This window comes from Beta vulgaris, chromosome 5 (genome assembly GCF_026745355.1).
Source record: "Beta vulgaris subsp. vulgaris cultivar EL10 chromosome 5, EL10.2, whole genome shotgun sequence".
Lineage (NCBI taxonomy): Eukaryota > Viridiplantae > Streptophyta > Magnoliopsida > Caryophyllales > Amaranthaceae > Beta > Beta vulgaris.
In genome coordinates, this window is record NC_079206.1 from 2,194,711 (window position 1) to 2,221,043 (window position 26,333).

The following is a 26,333-nucleotide window of genomic DNA, read 5'->3' on the forward strand; positions in this document are numbered from 1 at the left end:
TTTTTTTACTTCTCCGGCTTGGTTATATTTTCTCCCGAAACGTTCCTAGGAATGCCGAAATAACATTGCATGGGTGCTTGGCACCATTTGGGGTTCCTCGAGAAGTCTCTAAACACCCTATTTGTTTATTTCTCGTGAAAGCTGAAATTGACTCGAAATGAACGTAAAGTCATCCATATCTTCGTTACAAACCACATGACTCTTTTCCAATGACCTCCCATGGCCCTAAGAGGCATCAGTGGCGTTCGGTGCTCGGTCCCCAAGATAGTCCGAAAGCGTGTATTATAACCTTCAATTTTGGCTATTTTTGGGACATTTTTGGACTTATCTGAACCTGGTCAAATTTTGTTCTGTGAAAGGCTGACGCAAGCTACTTATTATTATTGGGGAAGTTTGATCTTTGTTTCCAGTCGACCACTCAAATTTACATCTTGATATGTTCAGCAAAACTTGGTCGGAAGTCTTACCTTTGACTTGGTTTTCTTAGTCACCATATGTATTGTGCCTCATTCTATGCTCCATTGTAATGTTCATAATTCTCTCTGGATTTATCATTTCTCCTGCAAAGATTATTTCATTCCTGTATAACCTGTTGGTGGCAGTATTGTGGGGTTTGGAGTGAAGCGTGTAGCTGCGAGATGGGAGGCCACTACGGCGGAGGCCATGGCTGGTCGTTATGTGGTTGAGTTGGCGCATAGGCTCGGGTACACTAGCTTGGTCTTGGAGGGCGATGAAATCTCGGTAGTGAAGGCTGTGGAACATAAGCATGATGGAGCTGCTCCATTATTCTGTATTTATGATGATATTAGTAGATTACGTAGTGAGTGTGCATTTTTTTGTTTCTCATGTTAAACGAGCGGAAAATATAGTAGCCCCAAAGTATGGCTTGATTCGTTCCCCCCAAAGTATGGCTTGATTCGTCGGATCTTGATTTAATTTAATATCTTTCCGATTTCCCCTCAAAAAAAAATTGTTTTGTACAAGATTTTACATTTTTCAAGGGCTCTAAAGGATGAGGTTGATCTCAAGTCGTTCTGAAGAATGTTTTAGACCCCTGCATTGATACATTCCAGCGGAAAACATCTAACTAGTAACATTTAGAAATCAATGCCAGAGTTTGTACATAGAGGAGCTTACAAACTATACTGATGCACAATTCAAAGCTCTAGCGCAAATAAATGTGATTCTGATTTACATAATTAATGCAACCATACGAAAATACAGTGAGAAACTGGCCCTGCTGTACATCTAAATTTGATATATATTCAGGCACCTCAATGTCAGATCACGTCTCTTCATTCATCAGAAGAAACGCCGTATGCGCACTATGTCTGAAGGTAATAGTAGTGATGTGAAGAGTTCCAACTTGATTCAGACCTGTTCTGAGGATAGTGATTCACTATTTAAAAGCCTTTCAACCTCGTCATTTGCCTCAACTTGCTGTCTCCATCTCTATGTATAGACACGAAAAGGATACAAGAACAAGAAGTTAGTGTCATTTTTGGTGAGGACAAACCTCTAATGGTCATATACTGGATGCCAATCAAATCGAGTCCTACAATTGTTATATGACTTGTGTCACATTTTCTTATTAGTTTTATCATAATGTGTTTTTAAATTTCAATTAAAAGGTTATGGGGCATATTGATGATAACCTATGAAGCACGATGAGATTTCCTTGTTTCCAGAACGTTTAATTTCTGAAAGCCCAACTGTCTTTGTGCTACACACAAGTGGTACACAAAATTGTAGGACAAAAATTCTGAATCCTAAAGATAGTACTGAAAAATTGTGCCTCAGAAAGTCTGCGCATGCCAAGAATACTACCCCCTCCTCACCAAAGTGTCTAATTCTTAGCAATGGCTAATATGGAATGTGAGACAAACCTCTTCAAGATTTTCCAACTCCATAATTTGCTCTATTTGTTTCGCAATATTTTCCTGCAAAAACCGAAAACGTGGAATAATAACTCTCATCATGAGAAATTTACATTTACTCTTGGGAAAAAGGGAAAGAAGATATGGTAGAGCAAACATTCACCGTATTACTAGAAGCTTCGGCTGCTAGAACATTGGTGTCCATTTCCACTTCAATTTCTATCATTGAAGAAATCTGCAACGAGAAAAGGAAAATTAATTTTTTAAATAAGCGAGATGTATAAACAATCGGTTATGTCATCTAAGTGGAAATACTCTGGCATAGCTATCGATGAGCTCCATCCGTCCTCTGAGAGAAATTTCAAGGCCTTCACGCACCCTTTTGATTCTAGTTCTTCTAGCACTGGAAAAAAAAGGTTTCCATTCAGCTTACTCTTAATATAGTAAAATTCATAAGACCAATGAATAAGAAAAACTTTAACTTCCACAGTGTTTATCACCGGTAAGAAGGTTCACCAACAGCAAAAATTTTGTTCTCCAACTGGCAGATTCGAGCCAGCATCCATACCTAGCAGGAGAGAAAATTATAAGATACAATGTCTGAAACTCAAGCTGTTGTATCTGTATCTGCAAAGAAGGATGCTGATTAGAAGGAACAAGTCCACTGACATCTGCCTGATTGATTTTATAGATACTGAGGCCCATACCAGGTTCTTGGTACTATAAAGGACTAATCCATCCATGCTTTACTCTTTGATTTTAATATAGTCCACACATCATGAAGCCAACAAACATTGACATTTTGTTTGGATATACTTGATTAATAGGTGACACAAGAATGCTATTTGCTAGTGGAACTAAAATGAGTCAACCCAGAGGAACTTGAAACTTCAGACACCAGCTTAGATCATTTATAATGCCACATAAGAATTTCAAAGGAATCTTCTTGTCTTGTCTGATTGTGCTCATTAGTTGATCACTGATACACTCTAGAGAGTAGCGGCAGTGGCAGAGTTATTTTATTCAAATTACCTCATTTTTAGCAGCATCTCTAAGACCGTTGATGCGAGACTGTAGCATATCATACTGTGCAAGAAGTTGCTGCTTGATAGCAATTGTATCTGCCGTCCTCTGAGGCAGCTGAAAGCAGATACTTTATGAGAGGTATGTTTGAGTTGAGAACAGAATGAGTAGACTTAAAATTTAAATTCTTTTTAGTTTTTGGTAAATAGAAAGGAAGATATTTAAAGCTTTTCCTGTTCGACATCTTCCGATTCCACTCCCATTTCAGATACATGGCATGTAGATTACCAAAATAAGTGATGAAGATCTGGGCAATAAAAGATTAAATCACATTCATGGGGAGCTTCTAAATGTTACTAATAGGAGTATGACCCTTCCAAACAAGAAGAAAAGAAACATAATGCACACTTAAGAGCACGTGCAACAATTTTAGGCTTACCTGGCCCAACTGTGGCAAGACCATGGTGTTTAAGGTGGCACCCACAGCAAGAGAAGCTGCAGCAGCAGCTGGCAAAAGCTGAGGCAAGCTGGGGTTAATAAAACCAGAAGCAGCATCTCCAGAGGCCAGTAAAACAAGAAGTGGAAGGACAAGGTTTGGGTTAAGCAAAGAAGGCTTGTTATTTGTAGAAGGAGCTCTGAGAAGACCAGATTCCCGGCCATCTTGATGGTTAGTCAAGCAAAGAGGTTCTGAAGGGTAGTACTTGGGGGCTTTCGGACTAAATCTGAAGGGGCCAACCATGCTGAACACGCTTGATGGAGCTGCTAGAGCTATAGTAACTCTCTCTCCTTCCTGTGCAGGCACATCAGGTGTTTCTGTTGCAAATTTGTGCGTACGAGCAGCTCCAGAAGGGGTTTGGATCTAGAAATGAAAATACTATGATCAAATTTAAAGAAAGAAAGGTAAGAATAAACCTTGAGAAAATAATCATCACCTACCGTCTTCATTGTTGAATCATGAAGATTGAAGAATTTGGTACTTATAGTAATGTTTCAATAAATAGGAGAAACATTTTCTTTTTCAGGTGCAAATTAAATTAGAAAGATAGTGTGCATGAACTGGTACCACAATTGAATGAACAGCAGAGGGAATAGTTTGCTTAGTCATTTGAAGAAATCCCAGCCACCTTCTCCAAGCTGGAACATCCATGCTGCGTTCGGCAGGATGAGATCCTTAGAAACAGTGAATGTACAAGGATTAAAACCACAAAACGAACTTTTTTCTTCACAAGCATGAGAATATAGAGAACAGATTTTCATATGTAGTGAGTAGTGACCCATACTTGAATAATGCCACTCTTTTCTAAATAGTGACTTGTGACATGAATATAGTACTTACTAGGGAGTATAGACCTTATGACAAGATTTATGCTAACCTGATTTCTTCCGACTGAATATTGACTATATCACCAGAAACAAGTTCGTACTGATAGCGGCATTTTGCACAGCATACTACCTGCAAAAGATCATATGATTATCAAACAATTGAAGGTATAACATATGCCATATCAGAGCCATATGCGAGTGTGATTTAACAGAATGCATTCTCTGGATTTCTTTGGACCAAACTGGTCGTGACTGATGTAGTGAAATGGTGAACTTAAAAGAGTATAACCTACAAAAGCATGCACACTGTGAATATACGTATCATGAATGCAATATGTGAACTCTTGACTTCAAATTTGATGACATGCATCAGAAACTACAAGAGACCTTGATGTGCGTACTTGAATACCCTGTTGGGGTTGTGCAACGGCAACAGCTACCATACAAGTTGGGCATTTGATTATCTTACCAAAAGGAACCTGCAAAATAAAACCCAACAGATCATACCATATCTCTACAGAATTCAAAGCACTATGCTTAAATAATAAAATCTTGTGCGCCTCATCAGCAACGATGAGCACACAATGACACGATCAAGCACAAATGTCTAAGCATGCAAACCTCGTCTCCAAAAGAAAGTCCAACTCGACAAATATCTTCGACCATTTTAAGCGCATCAGTCACCCTCAATGAAGCAGCTAAACCAATGACTAACGTTGTGTATGTGTTCAAATCCGGCCTTGACCATTTCCATCTTGCAACAATGCCAGCATTCTCCTTTAAGACTGCAATTTTATACAAAACTTACATTCTATACAAGACGTGCATACTTACTAAAATCAGTAAGTAAATAAAGCAGTATGCAACAGCCAATAGGCCACACACTTATGCAACCATCCTTTAACAAAAACCTCAACATAATTACATGTTACACGCTTTCAAGAGAGTGATAAAGAATTTATGTTACCACTTCCATTTTAGTCTGTCCTAAGAATAATGCTACTTCTCCTAAAGTAAAAAAACAACGTATGTGTAAGTTGTAACCCCTCCAGTTGCTGTCATAGTAATTTGTCGATACAGCGCAAGTTTGCATAACTTGTCTATACTAGCCTTATTCTACCATTTCCATAACAAACTAATTCCTGTCCCAGCTTTACAATGACCACTACACAGAGCGAGAAGCTAAGTTATCCAGAAATTTTCATTAATCTAACATGTCAATCTTTCAGAAGTACTACACTAAACACTGGTAATATAAATGCAACAATATGGCATTCAAATTACATAAACTCAAAAGTCACACTCCATGTCCATCCATCCAATTTACAGTCAAATTTTGCTAACAGGATTACAACCGTTATTTTTATCGTTACAAATAAATTTCACAAAAATGACATGTTACTGAAATTCATAAAATTAGCAACTATTTCTTCCAAGATGATGAATGAACCTTCAATAATGGAGATAGATTTAAACACTTCCAGGCATAAATTTGCAATAAGAATCCTTAATTTACACTGAAACAAGTAAACATTAGTAGAAAATGTCTAATTAAATCATTGATGATCCAAAAAAACACCTAAATAATATTTTCCGATTAACAGAGATTTATTAAAAAAAGGTGAATGAAAAAGACCTCGATCGAAAGCGGAAGAACGCATAGCAGCGAAGATAGACAACGCTAAATCAGAATTGTTGCACAAAAGAGCAGCGCTAATGATTTTACAACAATCAGCACAACTAACGAAACCTCCTTTTCCGCCATTTTTGTTGTCAGAAATCAGTTGGAGAACTTCGCTCGCATCTTTCAAACTTGACGCTCGACTAATCAACTCATCGTCCAACACTAACTTCTCTCCTTCTCCTTCTCCTTCTCCTTCTCCTTCTTCATCTTCATCATCTGCGACGTCGTTTCGAGTTTCGCTAGCAGAAGCTCGGACAGAAACAGAAATGGCGGAAGAATTCCAGAAAGAGAGAGAAGAAGAAGAAGGTTCGAGATTGTTCCGAAGAAGCAGAAGAAACATGTTTTTATGGTGAGAATTGCATGGAGGAGAGAGAAAAGGAGAGCAAGAATAAGAGAGAAGAAATGGAGTTCGCAAGTTTAGAGCCATGGTTAATGAAAACGAAGAATCTTCACTTTCTCTGTCCTCTGTATGTGAATGTGACTGTGCGAGTATGTGGAAGAAAGAAAGGATGAGGATTGAGCGGTTGAATTATAACGATCGATGAAAGGGTAGATAATCCGATGAGTTTGTTAGAAAAAAAATGGAGGTGCGGGGAATCGAACCCCGTGCCTCTCGCATGCGAAGCGAGCGCTCTACCATATGAGCTACACCCCCGAACTTGTTATATTCAGCACGTTTAAAGATATATTTTAAATACATTAGCTTCCAAGATTCTTGCTCCCCCTGTTAGTTATAAGTTATTTTTTTCTATATTAAAACAATAACACATTTTATAATCTTCAGTTACTCATCCTGTATTTTAAATGGATTTAAAAACTACTCCCTCTGTTTCAAAATATAAGACATTCACATTTTATGAAAAATTTACTTGATCACAAATCTCCTAAAATTATTAAAATAGGTGTTCTGATTTTAACATAAAAGTAAACTAATCCAAAACTGAAATTTTCTAACAAGTCCATTTCATTTCACTCTAACACAACACTATCCTAGTTATCCCTTCTTCTTCTCCTTCCTTTTTTTTTTTTCTTGATTGTCGAATTATAACAGTTAATTTCAAAAAGATAACTCGGTAATTTTACCGAACGTATTAAACTAGTCGCTAAACAAATTAAACTAGTCACTGAATTAAAATAATCACCGGATGAATTAAAATATATCATTACTCAATAAATTAATCTGACCACGAAATAAATTTAATTCCTAAATAGATTAAACTAATCACTATATTTAAACCGTTAGCATGTTCTACTCTTAATATTAGGCTTGATAACTCGGTAATTTTACCGAACGAATTAAACTAGTCGCTAAACAAATTAAACTAGTCACTGAATGGATTAAAATAATCACCGGATGAATTAAAATATATCATTACTCAATAAATTAATCTGACCACGAAATAAATCTAATTCCTAAATAGATTAAACTAATCACTATATGTAAACCGTTAGCATGTTCTACTCTTAATATTAGGCTTGGAGCCTTGAACTATACCTAATTTTAAGATTAGACGGTCTCATTTAAGACCAACTGTAATGTGATAAACAAAAATTATAAAAATTATAACGTTGTATTCATCTTGAAAAATACTATAACAATATTATAATTTTTAAATTTTTTATCAACATAAATTGAGAATAATTAACAGTAAAAGTTCAACCTCGAACATCGAAAATGCCTTTGCCTTATATTTTGAACCGACGGAATAGTAACTCAAAGTCTAAACCACTAGGACTGCAGAAAGCTAGGAACGATATTATAGAAAACTAAGTACAACTGTACAAAGCGAATTTTAAATTGAAAGCAAAGTTGACATTGTAGAATAAACGTGAAAGAGTGGATAATGAAAATTGCTAAACAGAAAACAAAAGCAATATCAAAGATTTCAAAACTCATCATCAGCAGCTTAGCTCCTGTAGTTGCCAAATCGACCCCTTAGCCATGGTTGCCTCGGCTGATTTATAGCACCACGTACTGCACCACCATTGTTTGTGTTAGTGACAGCTCTCATCCTTTGCTCCTTCATGTTGGCAAACCGTGAGTCTAATGTTTTTGGTTTCTGGTTTGACATCATCTCCCCCCTCTGAAACGGCTGTTGTTGCCGCTGCTGCTGATGTTGTGGCTGCTACAAGAGTTCAAATGTCATATCATGTTTTCAAACAATACACAAATCAAATCATGTGAAACATATTCATTTTCTATACTACCAAGATTCAAACAAACCTACTGGAAATTCAATTTCCTGAAAGGTATATACAAAATCAAAAACTACAGGGTAGCTACACTATACAAGATGAATCACCAAATACCTTAAGAGCATTGCCTCCAATTGATGCGTTACCCTGCCGTCTCATCTGACCAGCAGCCCTGGAACACAAGGCAATATCACAAAGATGAAATCATGTTATTACTAAATATAACTCATCTAGTGCAGCAAGGACCACCATGATGCCCCATCAATTGATGATAAACCAGCGGAATCCATTTGAAAAATAACTAACCATTATAGGCACTTCTGAAATAAATATACAAGAAACCAGAAATTTTAAGAGAAAATCAGCAGCAATAAGATCACGTATAGCACTGTTTTCAGTTATGTACTTCCCTTATCTTTACACATGTACAGAGATAAGATCCAAACTCCCAGTACTTGTATGCAAACTTGAGAAAGTAAACAAGGGAAGAAACCATCATAAGCTAAGACCCTTAAAGAGTTCAAACGTCTGCAAAAGTTGTGTGCTAAAGACGAATCCTTTTGAGGCAAATATAGAGAAGACGCTCGAAGAATAACTGAACTCTACTTGTGCTTTTGAGGCAAATATCGAGATGAAGCTCAGTGGACAACTGAATGCTAATTAGTACAACTTCCTGATGGTTGTAATTGCTCCAGCAGGAGAACACAACATAAAATGAAGCATCCCAGAGTCACCAATCACAAACACACCAAATTCTTGACTATCAGATTCCCGAGTAAAGGTGAAGCATCTGCATCCAACTCACAACATCACATGCATGCTAAAGAAAACTTCAATTCCCCCACTAAACCAGATAAACCCTCATAGACTTCCCATGTTTCATCAAATTTGCCAAACTTGGAGACTAACAACATTACAAGCCCGCGACGAAGGTCCAAGTATTATGTACTTAATGTAAATAAGGTTTAGAATGGACGAAGGCTATCCACTCTACACATAGCCAGGAGGCGACTGGCAGAATTAAGCTGGTCCAGAAGATGGATCAAAGCTTAGCAACAAGACATACACATCAAGTTGCAATTGGATGGTTGCAAAGCATGTTAGCTACCCAAGTTCTTGCACAAGGAAAGGTGGCATGCTACAAGAAAAGCCAGATAAACTTATGGAACACATAACTTCATTACATAAGGACATCAGGCTAGAGCTAGTGCAAAAAGGCCAACAAGTCCACAAAGCTTCAAGTCAGACCTTTCAAACAACAATTGTAGCATATGACTCGCCCAGTAAACTACAAGTTTGAAGCAACCAGAAGGACCCCCTTAAATAACTACCATGGAAATGAAATTTTTTCCCAAGCAGCAAGTAACTGTTGCACAGGATCTTGACTGTCCCCTGGAGAGCACAATTCAACAACTCCAACATCATACAAAAACCACTTATCTTCCAATAATGATCCAGCATCAACCTTTGACCTCAACCCCAATGGACATTCCACAAGTTAGAAATAGAGCCTTGCCAATTGCCACCATGTGCGATAGTTCATAGTTGTGGCCATATGATAAATGCAAAAGCTAATTGATTGAGGAGCCTTAAGCATTCAACAAATGACATATTAAGGGTGCAGATGTGACTTGGGCCTAAGAACCACTTGGGTATATTTATCAATGGAGATCATTCAAAACCCTCTTGCATATGGATCAACACAGCTTAATGTACTTATATACTAACTTGAACCTGGTGGAATGGTCAAGAATAACAGAATCATGATTTACCTGCCAAGCAATTACAGTTGATAAGAACCTCATTATTATCACTAGTTGAACAAAAATAAAGCATCATACAAATGATGTCATGTACTTGGCAGGAACCATTTAATACACAAATATCGTTACCTTGGTCTGTTCCAATTAACGTCCCTGTTACGGTTAAAACCTCCATTGCGGATAGGGGCAACCACTGCCTTCCGAGCAGCAGCATCAGACGCTAGAGGAAATTTTCCCTGAAAGTTGGACCTTTTCTGGGCAAGAACCCCCTGGATGCAGTAGTAAACAGAAGGCAATGCTCAATATAAAAATTCACATGAGAAACGTATAAATTCTGTGATCATTCTTAAACTAGTTGGACAAAAGCAAAGGCCTTAACACCAACCTGCCTCATAGTAGACCTCGAGTTCATATATTGTCGTATCTTCAAAGATCTATCTTGTTGTCCATTAGTAGTTTTACTATTTTTATTCTGCAAGCCACATTTCATAAAGAAAAATGTCACTCACCAAGACTTATATCAAAATAATTACCCTAAATCATCAATAAACCAACAACACTAATCTAAAACAACACATACCGAAGCCCTCGGCTTCTTCAGCTTGCCAACATTTGTTTTACTCGACATCTTAATAATATCATCTGCACAACACAGACAATAAAGACATTAAAAATCCCAACAAATGGTCAATTACTGTCTCTAACCTACATAATTTAGAAATCCAGTCATAGACGTTACCTAAACTCATATCCATTTTTTTCTCCGTGAGAGCTATAGCCTCGGTTGTAAGAGGTTTAGTAGCCATCTGGACAAGAACACAATAGTCAGTACTGTAAAAGAAGTTACTTTCTAAAACGAAATACTTCGAGTTAAAAGCACACAAAGAGGTCCGATAATCTTCATTCTTTTCATATACATTTCGATGACAGATTACCATAACCATACATTCAGCATCACAATAGAATTCCAGTAACACATATCAATTATAATGGCAACATAAAACAAAGAATATCATAAAGAAACAGCAGAAGGTCGTCAAAGAAGCAAAGAACACCATATATACATTAAAAAGCCATAAATAATCGTAAATTGGAAAAAAGATTCAAGATTTAATTTCAACTCTATTAATGTTTACAATCCCAAATCTATCATCATAATCTCAAATTCACAATTAACAGTTCATAATCAAAGGAATTATAAAACGATATAATACGACGATAATCCTACAAAAAAATAACTACATCATGATAAAGTAGAGTGAAACCCTAAATTATTCTGACCAGAAAGAGCGCATACCTGAAATTGACAGCAGAAATTGCGAAGTTACGCGAATTTGAAACAAGAAGGGGCGTTTATCAGAGAAATTTGGATTGCAATTAGGGTTAGGGTTTCGTGAAATTTTAAAGCTATGAAAGAGATGACAAATTTGACTTTAGAACGCAGTATAGAAGAGAAAGGCGGTTTATTAGCGATTATTCCTAGATTTTTTCAAGTAAAGACGAAAGCAGGGTTAATTATATACTAACACCGGAACGCGGTTTCGGAAATTTTGTGATTGGATAAGGTGTGAGAAATTCTAAATTCTAAGAACGGGAACTAGTCTTATATGTACGCGATACGATTTGTGCGTTGATTATGTAGTCTAAGAATATTTACAGTATACCTGGGTGTACCATGCTCATGGTACACCCAAGACTACTTTCTCCAAATGAGCAAAATGAGCGAATGAGCAAATGAGTAAAATGAACAAATGAGCAAACATTTCTACTCATTTAAGAAAATAAGCAAACACTCTTATTACAAAATGAGCAAAATGCCCATATGAGCAAATTTGGTGTCAAATGAGCACCTTAAGTTCTAATTTATTACAAAAATACCCCTGGGTGTACCATGCTCATGGTACACCCGGGTGTACCATGAGTGAACTCTATGTAGTCTGTTTAACCCATGGTAATTTTGTTGTAAATGAAGTTTTTTTCTTAAAAAGTGCTAAGTAGATAATTTTATATTATTTAATGAAATAGTAATGTTTTTATGAAATATGATAATGTAACAAGAAAAAAAACGAATGATTTAAAGAATAGCATATATTGCATAAGAAATCATCCATTTTGTATAAAAGCTCGAATGTTATTGTTGTTTGATTAGAACAAAACTTGTTCCTCTCGAGTTGGAACTAGGCAAAGCTCGATAAAGTGGTACAAAGCAATCAGTCCATTTTCTTAATCAATGGTTGGGAATGCTTGATGAAGGATAATAGGGGGTTTTGAAATTTTACTTTGTTGAAAGTTCAATAGTTCTCAAAGAAAGTTATCCTACAAAGTAAAACAGAGGAAAAGACGAGAGAAAACCATTTGTCCCACGGAAGAAAATGCAAGTGTCTCGTCTATTTATATATGAAAATCAAGCCTCACAAGTTAGATCTATCAAACGAGTGACCAATTCAACTAAGTATATCGCAGTATGGGACTCTTTGGAAGTACGGGAAAAAAGATAAGCAAAGTTACAAGTATTCTAACATTCTATACCATTGGGCCAAGTAATACTTGTTCAATCAACTTGCTTAGTGATATGCAGGAGTGAAGTCAAAAATTAAAAGTTAATGGGGCCAAGAATATTTTTGACAAATTTATATATAAAAGAACTATCTTTATTGTTCTCACTTTACCACTCAAATAAGAATATTTACATGACATAATAACAAATTTTATATAATCTATCTCAAAAATCTACAGGACCACTATAAAAATATTTAGACAACAAACGTGGGTCGCGGAGGCCAGCCTCCTTATAGCTTCACCCCATGGTGATACGGTTGGCACTATAAGGAAAAAAATAAACTGTTAGTGTATATATATATAGTTTTTTTTGTGCTAAAAGAGAGGGAAACCTCAGGAAAGAAATAACAGAAAAATAATAAACAAAACTACAGCTAGGGGAGAACAAAGCGTGGCATAGCCACACCTACAACATCCTCAAATAAAATCCTACCTAAAGATAGGGGGGTTGAATCAACTCTTATTTGTTGTTCTGGATGACTCCTTGATTTGCCAACCAATCTGTAGCTCTATTACTTTATTTGTAACAATGAAAAATCTCTACTTCCCAATCTTGAGAGGAAATTGTCTTTTTGCATCGTTGAATGATGTTCGGGTATTCTCCACCATAATCTTTTGTTTTCTCTTGTTGAATCCCATTGATGACCACATGTGAGTGTCCCCCATGGGAGAAAGAGGAGAGATTAAACCACTTTATAAGTTTTGGAGTTACTCCTCCTATCATCAATTATTTTAGGATGGAACCTCCTTGGGCTTGTAAGTGGGCTCAACTCTTCTCCTCCTTATTGGATTACCCAGGCCCATTTTATATAATCTGAAATTTAATAAGCTAACTTAGCCCGAGTTGTCTCTTCTAAACTAGGCCTTCAATCAAGCAACTGGATAAGAGTTTACCTCGACAGGATGTCCAGCCCCTAAGAGGATTATTTCTAATTATCTTTCCAGTTAGCTCTAAATTCTAAAGACACTCACATATAAGGGAGAGTGTTGAATCTCATTGATAACTACATGTGAGTGTCCTATATGGGACTAAATCGCTTTATAAGCTTTGGAGTTACTCCTGCTATCACCAATTGGTTTTAGGATGTAACCTCATTGGGCTTGTAAGTGGGCTAAAATCTCCTCATTATCTGATTACCCTCTGAAATTTAACACCTTTAATGCCCAAACTGTCGCTTGATTATCCATTTGGATTTATAGCTTCTTAATTTGCATCCTTCGAGCCATTTCCAAGCCAAAATCAATAGCCTTTACTTCAACCATAAATTCCCTCAGGGAGTAGGCACAATGCATCTTACCCAAGTTATCTCGAAATAAGCCAACTCCGCCAGATGGGGGTCCTTTAGCTGCACCATCAGTATTTAGGGCCATCCACCCCCACTGGAGGAGCCTGCCAACGAACACGAATCTGAACATGAATCTCTTGCCTCGAGGAATTGCCATTGATACCTGCCACAATTGAGCCCCCTAAAACTCGCCAAGCTTCTTCAAAGCGACTCGTTAGGAAACTTAGAACATCAACTGAGATTTTTGTGTTATTAAAGGTAACACAATTACGCCATCGCCATAACCACCAAATGACTATTGCGAAGAAAATCGGCCAAGTTTTCGGGGAGAAATCTTGCCTAGCTTGAATTCTATATGGTATTCCACTTCTCCCCCAATGTCTGAACATGGGAAGAAAGATCCATGGGAAGAAAAGCCCTCAATGCGTTCATTTTATACCTTTCCCAATACAAGGAAGCATAAAATACCTGCTGAATTTCCACAAGCTTGAAAATCCAACATCCAAACATAAAACAGAGATATTTTAAGTATTTTAGTACATAAATACCAATTATACAATGGCTATGTATCCTTGGCTCACTTTCATCAACATTCCAATTTAAAATTCTTAGTTAGTTGAACAAAAATAAGGAGCCAAACTACATTATTGCAGAAATCTATTCCCTTGGTAAGCAATGTTGTGAACTCAGGCACCTGCGCAAGAAATTTTTAATTTATTGTTGTAAAACTATGTTACTTCCCCAATTTATGGGACCTAAGTAAAAGCTCCAATATGGAAAATGGGGGGAAATTGAAATATCAATGCCCTACGATTTCTTCAGTTGTCTCCATAGAGCCATTTCTCAGCATTGTTTGTGTAATTGACCAATTCTTCTGGCTTGAACCATAAGTTAATTTCATCCTTTGCAGTCTCTGGGCCGTCACTTCCGTGGATAATATTTCTACATCAAAAATAATGAAGTAAGACTAAGTGCATAGATTCAAGTCATGGAATGAAGAGGATATGAAATCAAATAGAGGGGAGTATAATAAACAAGAACTCAGTACTTTAGTTGGATGTTCGGTTCTACTATAATAAGTTAAAACTTTAACGTGCGAGATTAATGCCTTGGGTGGTTGGAATCTCTCTATTCCATACATATTCATCTCTGAGTTTTTTGAAATAAATCAAGTAGGTGGAGTTTTTGGAACAACAATTGGTATTTTCGGTAATGTAATGTGTTACTGTAGGTTGATGGTAAAAGGTAGGTGGATATAGTGCAAATGAAATGTAAACCATTAACAATGGTTTCTTGTTTCTGTTTTCAACACTTAAATATCACATATTAAACATGCTCCAAGACTAGCCAATAAAGGACATGAACTGCAGAAGTATACTATCCAATTCGGTAGTGAGCAGTTGTAATACCTTCCAACAACAACGGCAAGATCACCTCTGATGGTTCCTGGTTCTGATTTCTGTGGGTCAGTGGCTCCAATGAGTTTTCTGCCATATCTAATCACACCTTCACCTTCCCAAACCTATGAAAATGAGGAAGTTCAGTTACAACTTACAAACAGCAAGAAAGTTATGTCTTTTGTGAAAAAAAAAAGTCCGTTATTCTGACCATAGCAACAACTGGACCAGAGCTTAGAAAATCACAGAGGCCATTGAAGAAAGGTCTCTCCTTCAGGTCATGATAATGCTTTTGGGCAAATTCCTTTGATGGGACCACTACTTTGATTGCAACAAGCTTGAAACCCTTCCGTTCAAAACGTGCTATAATTTCGGAGATCTAGACATTGGAACAGTGATCAACATCATTAAGAAGAATCGAATGTTATACTACATCAGAAAGGAGAAGGCACACGAAAAAGAAAAAAAATTACCAGCCCTCTCTGAACTCCATCCGGTTTGATAGCAATGAAACTACGCTCCATCTACAGATTTTTAAGAATAGAATACTATCTCAAAATCCATTCATAGTGATTTTAGAGGAAAGAGTACTTGACAGGAAATATATTCAGCCATTGCAAGAACTAAAGATATAGGAGCATAAACAACAAAACATAAGCAGGTACCTCTGCAGCATGGGCCTCCTGGTCCTGAAGCATGTAAACTACATTGGGAAACATCAGAGGAAAGAAGCATATTAGAGAGGATAAAAGAAGAGTATACTTCAAAATTAGATTTGTATATGTCAAGAGAAATCAAGCAAATAACCTATTACACAACGAAATGGAAAGCAACTACCTCTTGGACCCCATTGACAAACTTAATTTTTGTAGAACAGGTTTAGCTGCTTGCTAAAACTTAAGCAAGTGACAAGGCTACTCCTTACTATGTTACAAAGAAGAGGTTCCAGATGTCACGATGCCAAAACAAAGCAAGGGACAAGGCTACTCTAACTCGTCATCGGATAAAAGATGCTCATGACATTTTTTCCTCTTTTTTTTAAATAAAGTATGCTGTACCACTCAACCACATCTGAAGGGCTAATTGACCGTAATGAAATTTTGTGAAGGAAAAAAAAAGCTATTTGAGATTTGAGGATGGATAAGCATTAACCCAGATATTTGCATGTGAATATCTCTAAGAATTTACCTATAAGCTCACTATAACCCCTTACAAGTTACAACAGACAATTATTGATTATTGCTTCTCAATGAAAAAGAAACATTTTTACACTTCAAAATTTCTGCTATTCTCTAATGCTTAAACTTTTAGAGACCAGAAATTAGACAATGAAATGAGGCACAAGGAACAATGAGCTCAGCAGTTTTGCTATCACATAAAAAGAAAACTAAAAACAAGGGGGAAAATAAGGATACGGAGAGGAAAAAAAAAAAAAACAAGTGGTCTATTCCATCACAATTTTATCAAAAGGTAAAAATCTCCAAACCTGCTGCGGGGATGGCCAATGCAGCGGACAACCATGTTCCGGTTGCATTCGCTCCTCCAAAAGAAGCCAAGTAAGGTGCTTTTCCTCTCAGAGAAACTGCAGCTGTAGCAGCTACTGTGCGTCCTTCTGCATTTCAAACACAACAAGTACTTCAAACTTCAAAGATTCAAGGAAAGGGACGATAATCTACAAATATACTCGAAAAAGTACAAATTCGTCCATTTACATACAAAATTGCATTGTGAAAACAGGAAAGACAAAAAGGTGTGGTTATTAACTTAGCTCAAATCATGTCCTATGACATAAGTCTAATGCGGCCATTTTTATTACTTCACTATATGTCTCTTGTAAAGCTAACTAAAATCTAGTGAACCACTTGAGAATATTTCGGGTAAACATATACCTTTCAGGCTGAAATAGAGAACACATAAGAAGTCTAGGAGACAAGAACAGTCCATATATCATTTTGATTGCCGAACAAATAAAGGATCGATGCCATGGTTTTCATCCAGTTATCCGATTGTTCTCTCTTAACAAAACTACCTAATTCTCAATCTGCCAAACTAATCCAACATAAAATTACTTCTTAGAAAAATACAATCTTTGTTGATTAAGCTCTTCCTTACCACCTATAACACAATTGATAAATCTCTCTCTTTCTCTCTCATTTAGCTCCAACGATATACGAATTTCGAGAAAATTCATACTATTCCATCAATCACAAAGATTTTCCCAATCTTTAGGACCCAAAAAAATGCCTGATAAATGCTCAAAAGTCCACTCCAGTCCACTAACATAACAAAGATAAATCAAGACCAACAATATAACCTCAAACCCAAATCTACACATTAACATTAAAACTTCAAGTTTATTATCAGCATCAACTAAATAAACACAACACTCAACCAGGTTTTAGTATATAATAAATCAACATTCATAACCAAATCAGAAAATTCTTAGTATATTCACATACTTCCTCCGTTTTTTTAGATGTTACACTTTCTATTTTAGGAAGTTTTAAATTAGATATTACACTTTTATTTTGGGTAATAATTTCTCTCTATCTCTCTCCTATCGCATGTTCACATGAGACCCTTTTGTTTTTCATTCTCTCTATCTCTCTCCTCTCCAAAAATTACTTAAGAGTCCGTGATTTGAAAAGTGTAACATCTAATAAAAAACGGAGGAAGTAATCAATTCTCAAATAACAAGCTTATAAAAACTACGATTCCAGTGAAATAACATACATATATCTTAAACAAATCAATGCACATTTCTGCTACAATCTAGTTTTTGTATAAGAACAAAGTTTTCTGTAAATCAAATATATACCAATCAAACAAAATATAGAGAGAGAGAGATTACCAGGAAGGAAGCGGGATGCGTTCTTGGAAGTGGAGAGAAGAGAACGAGCAACCCTAGTAGCAGATCTGTAAATCTGGGAGCTCATTTTTCAATGGAGAGAGAAACAAGAAAAGTGATAAAGTGAGTAAAGGTTAGAGAAGTGACAGATAGCTGAGTTTAAGTGAGTGAATGATAGACTAATAATATGATTAGATATGCAAGTATTTATAGTATGAGTTTGATGTTTATGCTTTACAAAAAGGAGATGCTTTGCTTGCCTAAGTTTAGTTTTGGGAATCAAACATTTGCGTGATTTTGTGAGATATGTCAAATGTGTGTATTGCATCTTGGATTCGTGGGTTTATAGACTTGGGCTTATGTCATGTTCTCTTAGGTAGTAATAGGCATGGGTTGGATTTGGGGAAGGTTCACCCGAATTAGACTTAGATTCAGACCCGTAAAGTTTGATGTGGATCCAAATCCGTCCCAAACTCACAGTGTCTAGAAAATCTGGACCCTTACCCTGATCTAATGGGTCAAGCGGGTCCTTGGTCTCAAATTTATTAAGAGTTTTCATTTTTTTAACACGCTTTTCTTTTACGCCTGTTTTTTGAGTTATTAAAATGATAAAATAGCAACATAATAGTCTAATACTTCTACAAAACATTACAAATTAAAATATGCACAACAAGTTGGATTAGTCGCGATCAGCAATGTATGAAAAACTGAAAATTCATATGTTAAGGTAAAAAGTTTAATTACTCTTTAAAGATTTATTACATTTTATTATTATCATTGTATATATATGTAACAGAACATGGGTCTAAGTATGAATCTATTAGACCCAAACTCAGATCCGCTTTTTACACCCAGACCTAATAGGTCTCAAAATTATAGACCCGAACCCTTAAAAATGGGTCTGATCTAACCGGGTCTAGGTCGGGTCATGAGTTCGTTCCCATCCTTACTCTTATGTTTAACTCAAGTGAATTAAAACTGCAAGAAGAAATCAGTTTAACTGAATAGAATTGTGATGTTCAAAAGAATAGAGTCTTAATGAACTAGATTTAACATATGCTAGAATCATTGAAATACTTATTTATGGAATGATATACGGATGAAGTGTTAGATAACTAAGATGTTAGACTTAGACACCGTTTTTTAGGTTGAGAGAATCTGAATTCAATAGAGAGAACGTGAATTGAATTAAACTGAAATGAATTAAATTGAACTAAAAAAAGTCCAAAAAAACAGGGCCTAAATTATGACTTTATGAAGATAAGATATCTTTGTAGCTAAATTGTCAATTCTAATTTACACTTTCCAGAAAAATCAACTCAATTCCCTTAGCAAGAACACAATAACTCTCGATAATCGCCTGAAATGATACTTTGGTTTCATCGAATGAAAAACTTTATGTTAGTTCCATCGCATGTAAATGGAGAAAGAAGGAAAAACCTATTGAGGAAGAGGGAGAAAGGAGAATTATGGAGAATTAGAACTACAAATTATGGAGAATTGGAAGAATAATTATGCATAATTGGAAGAACCAACCCCAATTTGGACGACATACGATGAGTACGAAGAGTACGAAGAGAGAAAATGAAAAAAGGAGTAGTTAGAGAGAGAAATGAGTTATGAGGAAAAGGGTTGTATTTAGTAAAGCGAGGTTGCATTTAGCAACCATATAGTGATGTTGGGTTCTTTAGCGCCTTAGACATTTATGGGCTCAGTTCAGGAAAGAAGTTATTGTCAACCAACTTCCTCACATGATTCTTTCTGAATATTAAGCCAATAAATTCAAACTCTCTTTTTTCCTTTGCACTACATTTGTTTCGGGTAAAATAAGACCTAGACTTAATAAAGCCTAAAAGTGGCCAGCTGTTTCATATGACAAAAATTGGATACCCACAACCTTAAACTTGAGGAATCGTAATATGAAAGAAGTTAATCCCAGAATCTCAGAGGTAAAAATATATTAATGGGTGAAAATATAACCCAATAAAATCTTCAATTAGAGTAATATACTCAATTGCATCTGAAAAAGTGAAGAATTTCTCATCTAAGACTTATTTTAATTTTCACCTTATCTAGAATTTAGGCTCCGTTTCGTTGAATAAAAAATGATTTTCCTTAAAGATATATTTTCCAAGGGAAAACACAATGCAAGTTATGCAACATAGTTTGCCGTTTTTGTTCCTTATCTAAAAAGTTAGGGAAAGAAGGAAGAATGTAATGGAATGAGGATGGATGGGAAGAAGGTAAAGAATATGGAGGAAAATGTACATCCCTTTTGAGAATGAAATTGTTTTCCAACACTCGAGAAACTATTATCCACCAATTGAAAAACTGTTTTTTACCCTCTACAAACCAAAAATGAAAAATATAAAAACCACTTTTACAAGAAAATGTTCTACACCCAACAAAACACATTATCGAGACACTTTTAGCACTTAAATGAATTTATCAGAACATTATTATCGTAAAATTTCTTTTACGTGGAAAAGGTTCAACAAACCGTCGATACAGAGATTCAGAGAACAAGACAGTAAAACTGTGGGTTAAATTGCCATATCCTCTCCTTGGAAGATTTCTGAAAAGACAGATGTGGTGAAAGATGATCTCCTACTCTCTGATAATAACTGGCATAATGGCAAATATTCCTACTTACAGCACTACAATCTTATTGACAAACAAAATCACCTTTATTTACCTTGGATGTGGTTATATTTACAATCACAATAATTAATTTCAGCACATCGAACTGGCATTTTCAATAACCTTTATGTCAGTTTCTGAGCTATATACAAGTTTGAGAACTACTTTCACAATTTTGATCAATAGAGTCGGTTTTATCAGGATCAGACTTGCACTCTGTTCGTAACGCTCTCAACCAAGAATCAACCTGTTCCACCAAGTTAAGAGATCTGTATTAGAACATGAACAAAAACACTAATAGCAAGACTTTCAGTCTTTCATTCATAGTAAGCAAAATGCCTAAATTATATAAATCATACATCTTATTCTCTAACTCCCCTAAACTTGAGCAAACTGACCTGTACCTGATTATTTGACCCAGAACTGAACTGTACTGAAATTCAAAACTGTTAGGAATTATCTTTATAGGTTTAAGATAGACTTGAGGGATATCATGTTATCCCTAATAAGAATCTAGATGCAGGATGTATATATATACTTGATTGATGAATGAGATGAGAGACATAACATTAACCTAAATTTAACAAAAAACTGATCTGACCCAAAAATAAAAATATAAGATTTAGCTTTTCAATAGCAGCGGATATGACCGATTGACCGGAACCAAAACCAAAATCCCAAGACTCGTTACCCCTACAAAATTTGAACATAATGACTCGTTTGCCACCTTGTCCCCCTTTTCCTAGGATACATATCTGATCGTGTCTAGATCATAGGAGTTTAACATAAATGTCATTTTATCCTTCCCAGTTCCCACGATCATTGGAGTCTGCAAGCCGCAATTATGTGACTGCATATATGAAATTCCATGCATGCTCGTTGCATAGAGTTGACTCAGTAGATTCATCAGTTTTTACAGAATGCAAAGTTACTGTACTCCAGATATGAATGGACATCCCTAAACCGGATACTACTGAATATACCTGTATTTCAGAACCACTGGAACATTCAATCCTGAGTCCATAACGCGTCACAATATAAAAGCAATGCCATATTTCCTCATTTTCTCGAACTATGCATGGCAATGAGCCCACTTCAACAATATCGGAAAGAAGAGCTGAATCTTGAGGACTCAAATCTGCAGCAACTTAATAATTATCAGGCAATAAGTTCCAATGTTATTACACAATTTAACACAGACAGCTCCGACATACAAACCATCAAACAGAAAAGAGGCAATATGCTCCAATGCAATCATACACTCTGGCAACAGGTACCCAAACCAAATCCGCACACAAGAACCCGCTGCCCCCAGACAAACACTCCACCCAAAAACAAGGGAAAAAAAACACATACGAGAGCATCCAACTTCAGCAGCATGCAAAGGAGTAAGAATGAGATTATTAGCTGGCTTATCCCCACATGACATCTCAAATACACTCAGTTCCACTTATCCCTTTCGAATTGATCATATCAAACTCCACTCTACTTACAGTATTACAACATCAAATACTTGATTATGTTCAAATATGTTTCAACAGTTATGATTGGTTATTTTTGGTCAAAGTTCAAATTTGACAGTAAATTCTAAATAATATACATATCATAACATAATCAAGTAGAATCTAGTTACATTCTTTGCAATGTGCCTTTTCAAGATGTCAACTTTTTATAATATTTACTAATACATGATGAAGTATGTTAATGGTCAAAGTGTGCATTGGAGACCGTTTATGTAAACAAAAAAACAAGTGTAACAAAAAAACATTTACACCCTCTGCTCCACATTAAATTAGTGAATATCATAACTTCAACTATAATCCATTCAACACCTTCCTCAAGTAGTCCCTCCATCCGAAAACAAACATAAAATTTGTTAAAGCAACACATCTTGGGAGCATGGACGAATAAAGATCTCCTCACAATGGAGCATTGCAATTTTACTAATTGAGCATGTCAACTGATATATATAATATTTTTTTGAAGTAAATGCACCAGGGTATTACCTGTAGATGACAGGTAGAAGAAAATACAGGATCCTTGCAGGACTGTAAATCGTGGAACCCAGTCATCAACATCACAATCATCAATAGGAGGTAGTTCACCTGGCAGTGCCGCCCATCGCTGAATGATTTAAAAAACTAAATACATCAAAACATAACTAATACTAGTTGAAGTTGGTCCAAATACTGAAGGATTTTAAATGGATCCCTACTGTTCTCATATACAAGTATCCTGTTAGTCGTGCCCATCGCAAAATTTCATCCAGATGCTCCAACCTATATTAAAGAGAACAAGTTAGTGAAAGAATAAAAGTAGCTCATCAGTTCAATGCATGTAACATGAAAAAGAGACCGGCATTTCATACTGTGCTTTGAAATGAGCCTCCCTCTCTTCTACATCGGCAAGTTCTGATCGAAGGGATTCTAGTTCTACAGCACTCAGCTCAACCTATGAGCAGATGATCAAAGAGTCAAAATTACATTCTTAGCACGAAATTGAATGAGGACTCAGCAAAGTTGATCACGTCTACCTTTTCTTCACCATTAAGACCAGTTATCTTGCGTAGCCCTTTCAAACTAAATAACCTCAACATGAATGAAGCAGTTCTAAAATTGTTCCTAGTCAATGAACGATTGTGAACGAACCTGAAGTCAGAAGGAAGTAAGCAAGAAATAGAAGATAAGTATTAACTGAAAATGCTTGTAGTTCTGGTTTATTATCCAATTAAAAAAAAAAGGTACCTGGTACTGCCAGTACTTGCTTTTGAAGAAGATGAGTTTCTTTCTAGATGAGATGTTGTGCCCGATGTTGATGTACGAGGAGAGTCTTCACCAGAAATTGAGGTATCTGAACTTCTGGGTAGAGGAGAATCTGCAGAAGCTGAAGTCTCAAAATAATTTGGTATGATCTCTATAGTTCTTGGTCCATCACCCATTAAGGAACTTCCTATCCTCCAAATTGGCTGCAAAAAGACTCAAGAAATGAGAGACCATTGAGAAGGAGCAATTAATGCAAAAAAAAAGGCAAATAGGAAGGCAATAGTCACAAGTATAATGCTCCAAGCTTACTTAAAACCAACAACGGCTGTATTTGGCAAATAGTATATAGCATTAGCATATAGAAAATGCAATATTTAATCAGCAGATTTAAACAACACAAAAAGGAATTAGCAGAATTTGTAAAATCGTTAGGTTAGCACTTAGCAGTGCCATTTTTTTACTTTGACTACTGACTCAAGGTTAATAACGAATACTTTAAAAGGATCAGGTGTAGTCTTCAATATATACTTCTCTTCAACAGAGTCCAATCGCTTCTTCCAATAGTTAAATCTAGTATCTACTATTTGGCAATGAATCTACTTATTTTGCTCCAATACGTTCGTTATCAAACATCTCATGTATCAGTCAATATATGAAAATTAAGAGATGTATCATGATCGTGTATGCATGTATGTATGTGTGTGTGTATATATGTAGTATATGTTTCACTAGAAACCTATTTCTATTTGCTTGTTTTCACCTTTCTTAGAGTGTTTTTGGACGACGGTTTTAAAGAGAGGAGGAAGGAACACGAGAAGAGTAAAGAGAAGGAAAGGAAAGAAAGATGAAAAGAAATTTTCCTTCTCAATCTCCAACTTGGCAGCGCATTTGGTTGAAGACTTGAACCCTGAGTCTCCCTTGTCCATCCAAACAAACTACTCAAATAAGCTTCGGGAAAAGTCAATCAAGACAGATTTCATAAACTAGGGACTGTAAACAAAAAGAGGCCTTTGATAATGATCACCTTTGACATAAACTGGCACAAGGTACGTAATCTGCATCTAACTCTCTAGTCTCTATTTCTATGTTGAGCATGGAACATACAGCGAACCAACTTTTTGCAGAAAAAAAAAAAGTAATTAACACATGAACAGACCTATTAGGGAATGAGTTAAAGAATCTATATTTATAGATAGTGTTATCCTACACCCATATCCAACTTTAGGCAAGTGACACCATGTCATGAATTTGAAACCTTGATGAATAACAAAACAAGATGCTTAACAATCAAATCTAGGTCACTTAGAGGACACCAAGAAACAAAATCAGAGCATTATATTATATTACAAGTCTAGATATCCCATGGGCAATGCCAAAACCCATAGCGTGAAGAGTAAAGAGTTGAATACTAAAAGTTAAACCAGTCTCTAGACTTATTAATATTACAATTTTTTTATTATATTATATTGTGGCATAATGTGTTTAAGGTGGAAGATTTGCACTCTTGCAAGTTTGGATAGTTGATGGGGTGATGAGGTGGGTATGAAGTGGGTGCGGCGACATATTTAAATACGTTACTCATTGGGGCGGGGATGGAATTGAACATGGAACTTTTAGGCGGGAGCACATATCGAGGGACCATCCTGAGCACCCGTCCCACCCAATTGACATCCCTAATTCCAATGTATACTTATTTAGAGTACACATATCAACTTATCGACTCTAAAGTCTAACCATTAATGAAACTTGCAATGACCCAACATTTCAAACTCCCCAAAAGCCTAGATACCCCATGGGCAATGCGCCAATGCCCAACTTACTCTCACCCAAAGCCACAATTCAAACAAACACCTCCATTACTCTAATTCAAAACACAGCCTCTTAACAGTCCTCACTCCTCATACACTGCACAATCAACAAGCGGCAATTGAATCGATTATCTCTTAATTAGAATTCCAAAGAAGCAGCCCTCACCTGATCCAGCAAATTAGACAACCAAGGACAAATTCTATCTAGCATATTAGCTTAATTGGTCTAATAAAATCCCACCCACTTCATCTAAAATCAATTTTCACATCCATCCTCATACAAACAAACCCTAAACCCTCAATAAATTCCGATACTACAATCTATCGGAAAAATAACTGAACTTTGATATCTAACGCCGAAATCAACTTAACGCCATCATATCCCTAAATTAATTGTTGATTAATCGGATTGTTTTATAAATATAAATATAAAAAATTGTAGGAACATAAATAGTAACAAAAATTCCAGTGATCAACAACTCAACGAACATAACCCAGAAGTTGCAATAAATTTATTTTGACAAAATTGGAAATAAAATCCTAAGTTTTAACTAATAATAAAAACAGGAAAAAAAGGAATTTTTAAGCTTCCCATAATAATAATAATTAAGACGAGAAATACTTATTTTATTAAAAAATTAAGCAGCATAATACAAAAAAGAAGTACCTTTAATGGAGGTTGAATCAGCTATAATTGGATTGGCAACGGAGGAGAGAGAAAGAGAATGAAAGAGAGAGTTTGTGTTTTTGTTGTGTTTTGTGCTGTAAAAAAGCCAAAACAAAAATTGACCAATGGAGGAAGAATACGTCTTATATGTTCACTTCATCACAAATGAATAAAAATAATGATCTTAAACTGTTCGGTATTGTTGTTGTACTCGGAATATATTTGCTGATTGCAATTGTGGAAATTATTGTTTTACCCTCCACATCGTTAGACTTACCGCCCGTTTGGTAGTTGGTTATAAATAGTGGTAATGGTAATTCTAATTTATCATTAAACTTTTATTTATTCAATTATTCTCATCCAATACCACCTTGTAGGTGGTAATGAGTGGTAATGAAAATTGTTTCCCCTTGGATACAAAAATACAAGTTTAGGGGTGATATTATTTGCCTATGGAGAAAAAATGTCTCCTCATAGAAATTTTAAGGGTGTTTCCCTAA

General features: G+C 35.9%; 3 protein-coding genes and 1 non-coding gene across 5 annotated transcripts; all 4 read right to left on the reverse strand.

The window, feature by feature from the left end:
* Positions 1-1,067: 1,067 nt before the first annotated feature.
* On the reverse strand, positions 1,068-6,417 carry LOC104892145 (uncharacterized). The gene is made up of 12 exons (XM_010677982.4): positions 5,860-6,417; positions 4,845-5,008; positions 4,625-4,702; positions 4,274-4,353; positions 3,964-4,048; positions 3,340-3,759; positions 2,910-3,017; positions 2,378-2,445; positions 2,193-2,280; positions 2,041-2,112; positions 1,887-1,940; positions 1,068-1,452 (listed from the first exon to the last, which is right to left on the reverse strand). Exons 1-12 carry the CDS (start codon positions 6,332-6,334, stop codon positions 1,372-1,374), a joined length of 1,773 nt encoding a protein of 590 aa, XP_010676284.2. The 5' UTR covers positions 6,335-6,417; the 3' UTR covers positions 1,068-1,371.
* A 72-nt stretch (positions 6,418-6,489) lies between these two features.
* Positions 6,490-6,562, reverse strand: TRNAA-CGC (transfer RNA alanine (anticodon CGC)). The gene has a single exon. It is a non-coding gene; the product is annotated as a tRNA-Ala (tRNA).
* A 1,081-nt stretch (positions 6,563-7,643) lies between these two features.
* Positions 7,644-11,369, reverse strand: LOC104892146 (uncharacterized). 2 transcript variants are annotated; one of them, XM_010677986.3, is made up of 7 exons: positions 11,164-11,369; positions 10,606-10,672; positions 10,447-10,508; positions 10,252-10,338; positions 9,996-10,135; positions 8,218-8,275; positions 7,644-8,030 (listed from the first exon to the last, which is right to left on the reverse strand). In XM_010677986.3, exons 2-7 carry the CDS (start codon positions 10,670-10,672, stop codon positions 7,815-7,817), a joined length of 630 nt encoding a protein of 209 aa, XP_010676288.2. In that variant the 5' UTR covers positions 11,164-11,369; the 3' UTR covers positions 7,644-7,814. The 2 variants fall into 2 exon arrangements, with proteins under 2 accessions (XP_010676288.2, XP_010676287.2); XM_010677985.3 differs by having other exon boundaries at positions 7,644-8,033; positions 11,164-11,368.
* A 2,862-nt stretch (positions 11,370-14,231) lies between these two features.
* Positions 14,232-25,993, reverse strand: LOC104892148 (uncharacterized). The gene is made up of 15 exons (XM_010677987.4): positions 25,834-25,993; positions 23,341-23,561; positions 23,130-23,244; positions 22,965-23,047; positions 22,812-22,875; positions 22,603-22,720; positions 21,580-21,734; positions 20,790-20,843; positions 17,960-18,026; positions 16,595-16,720; positions 15,774-15,811; positions 15,582-15,632; positions 15,320-15,487; positions 15,121-15,233; positions 14,232-14,653 (listed from the first exon to the last, which is right to left on the reverse strand). The coding sequence occupies exons 2-15, from the start codon at positions 23,532-23,534 to the stop codon at positions 14,530-14,532; spliced, it is 1,470 nt and encodes a 489-aa protein (XP_010676289.2). The 5' UTR covers positions 23,535-23,561; positions 25,834-25,993; the 3' UTR covers positions 14,232-14,529.
* Positions 25,994-26,333: the final 340 nt, after the last annotated feature.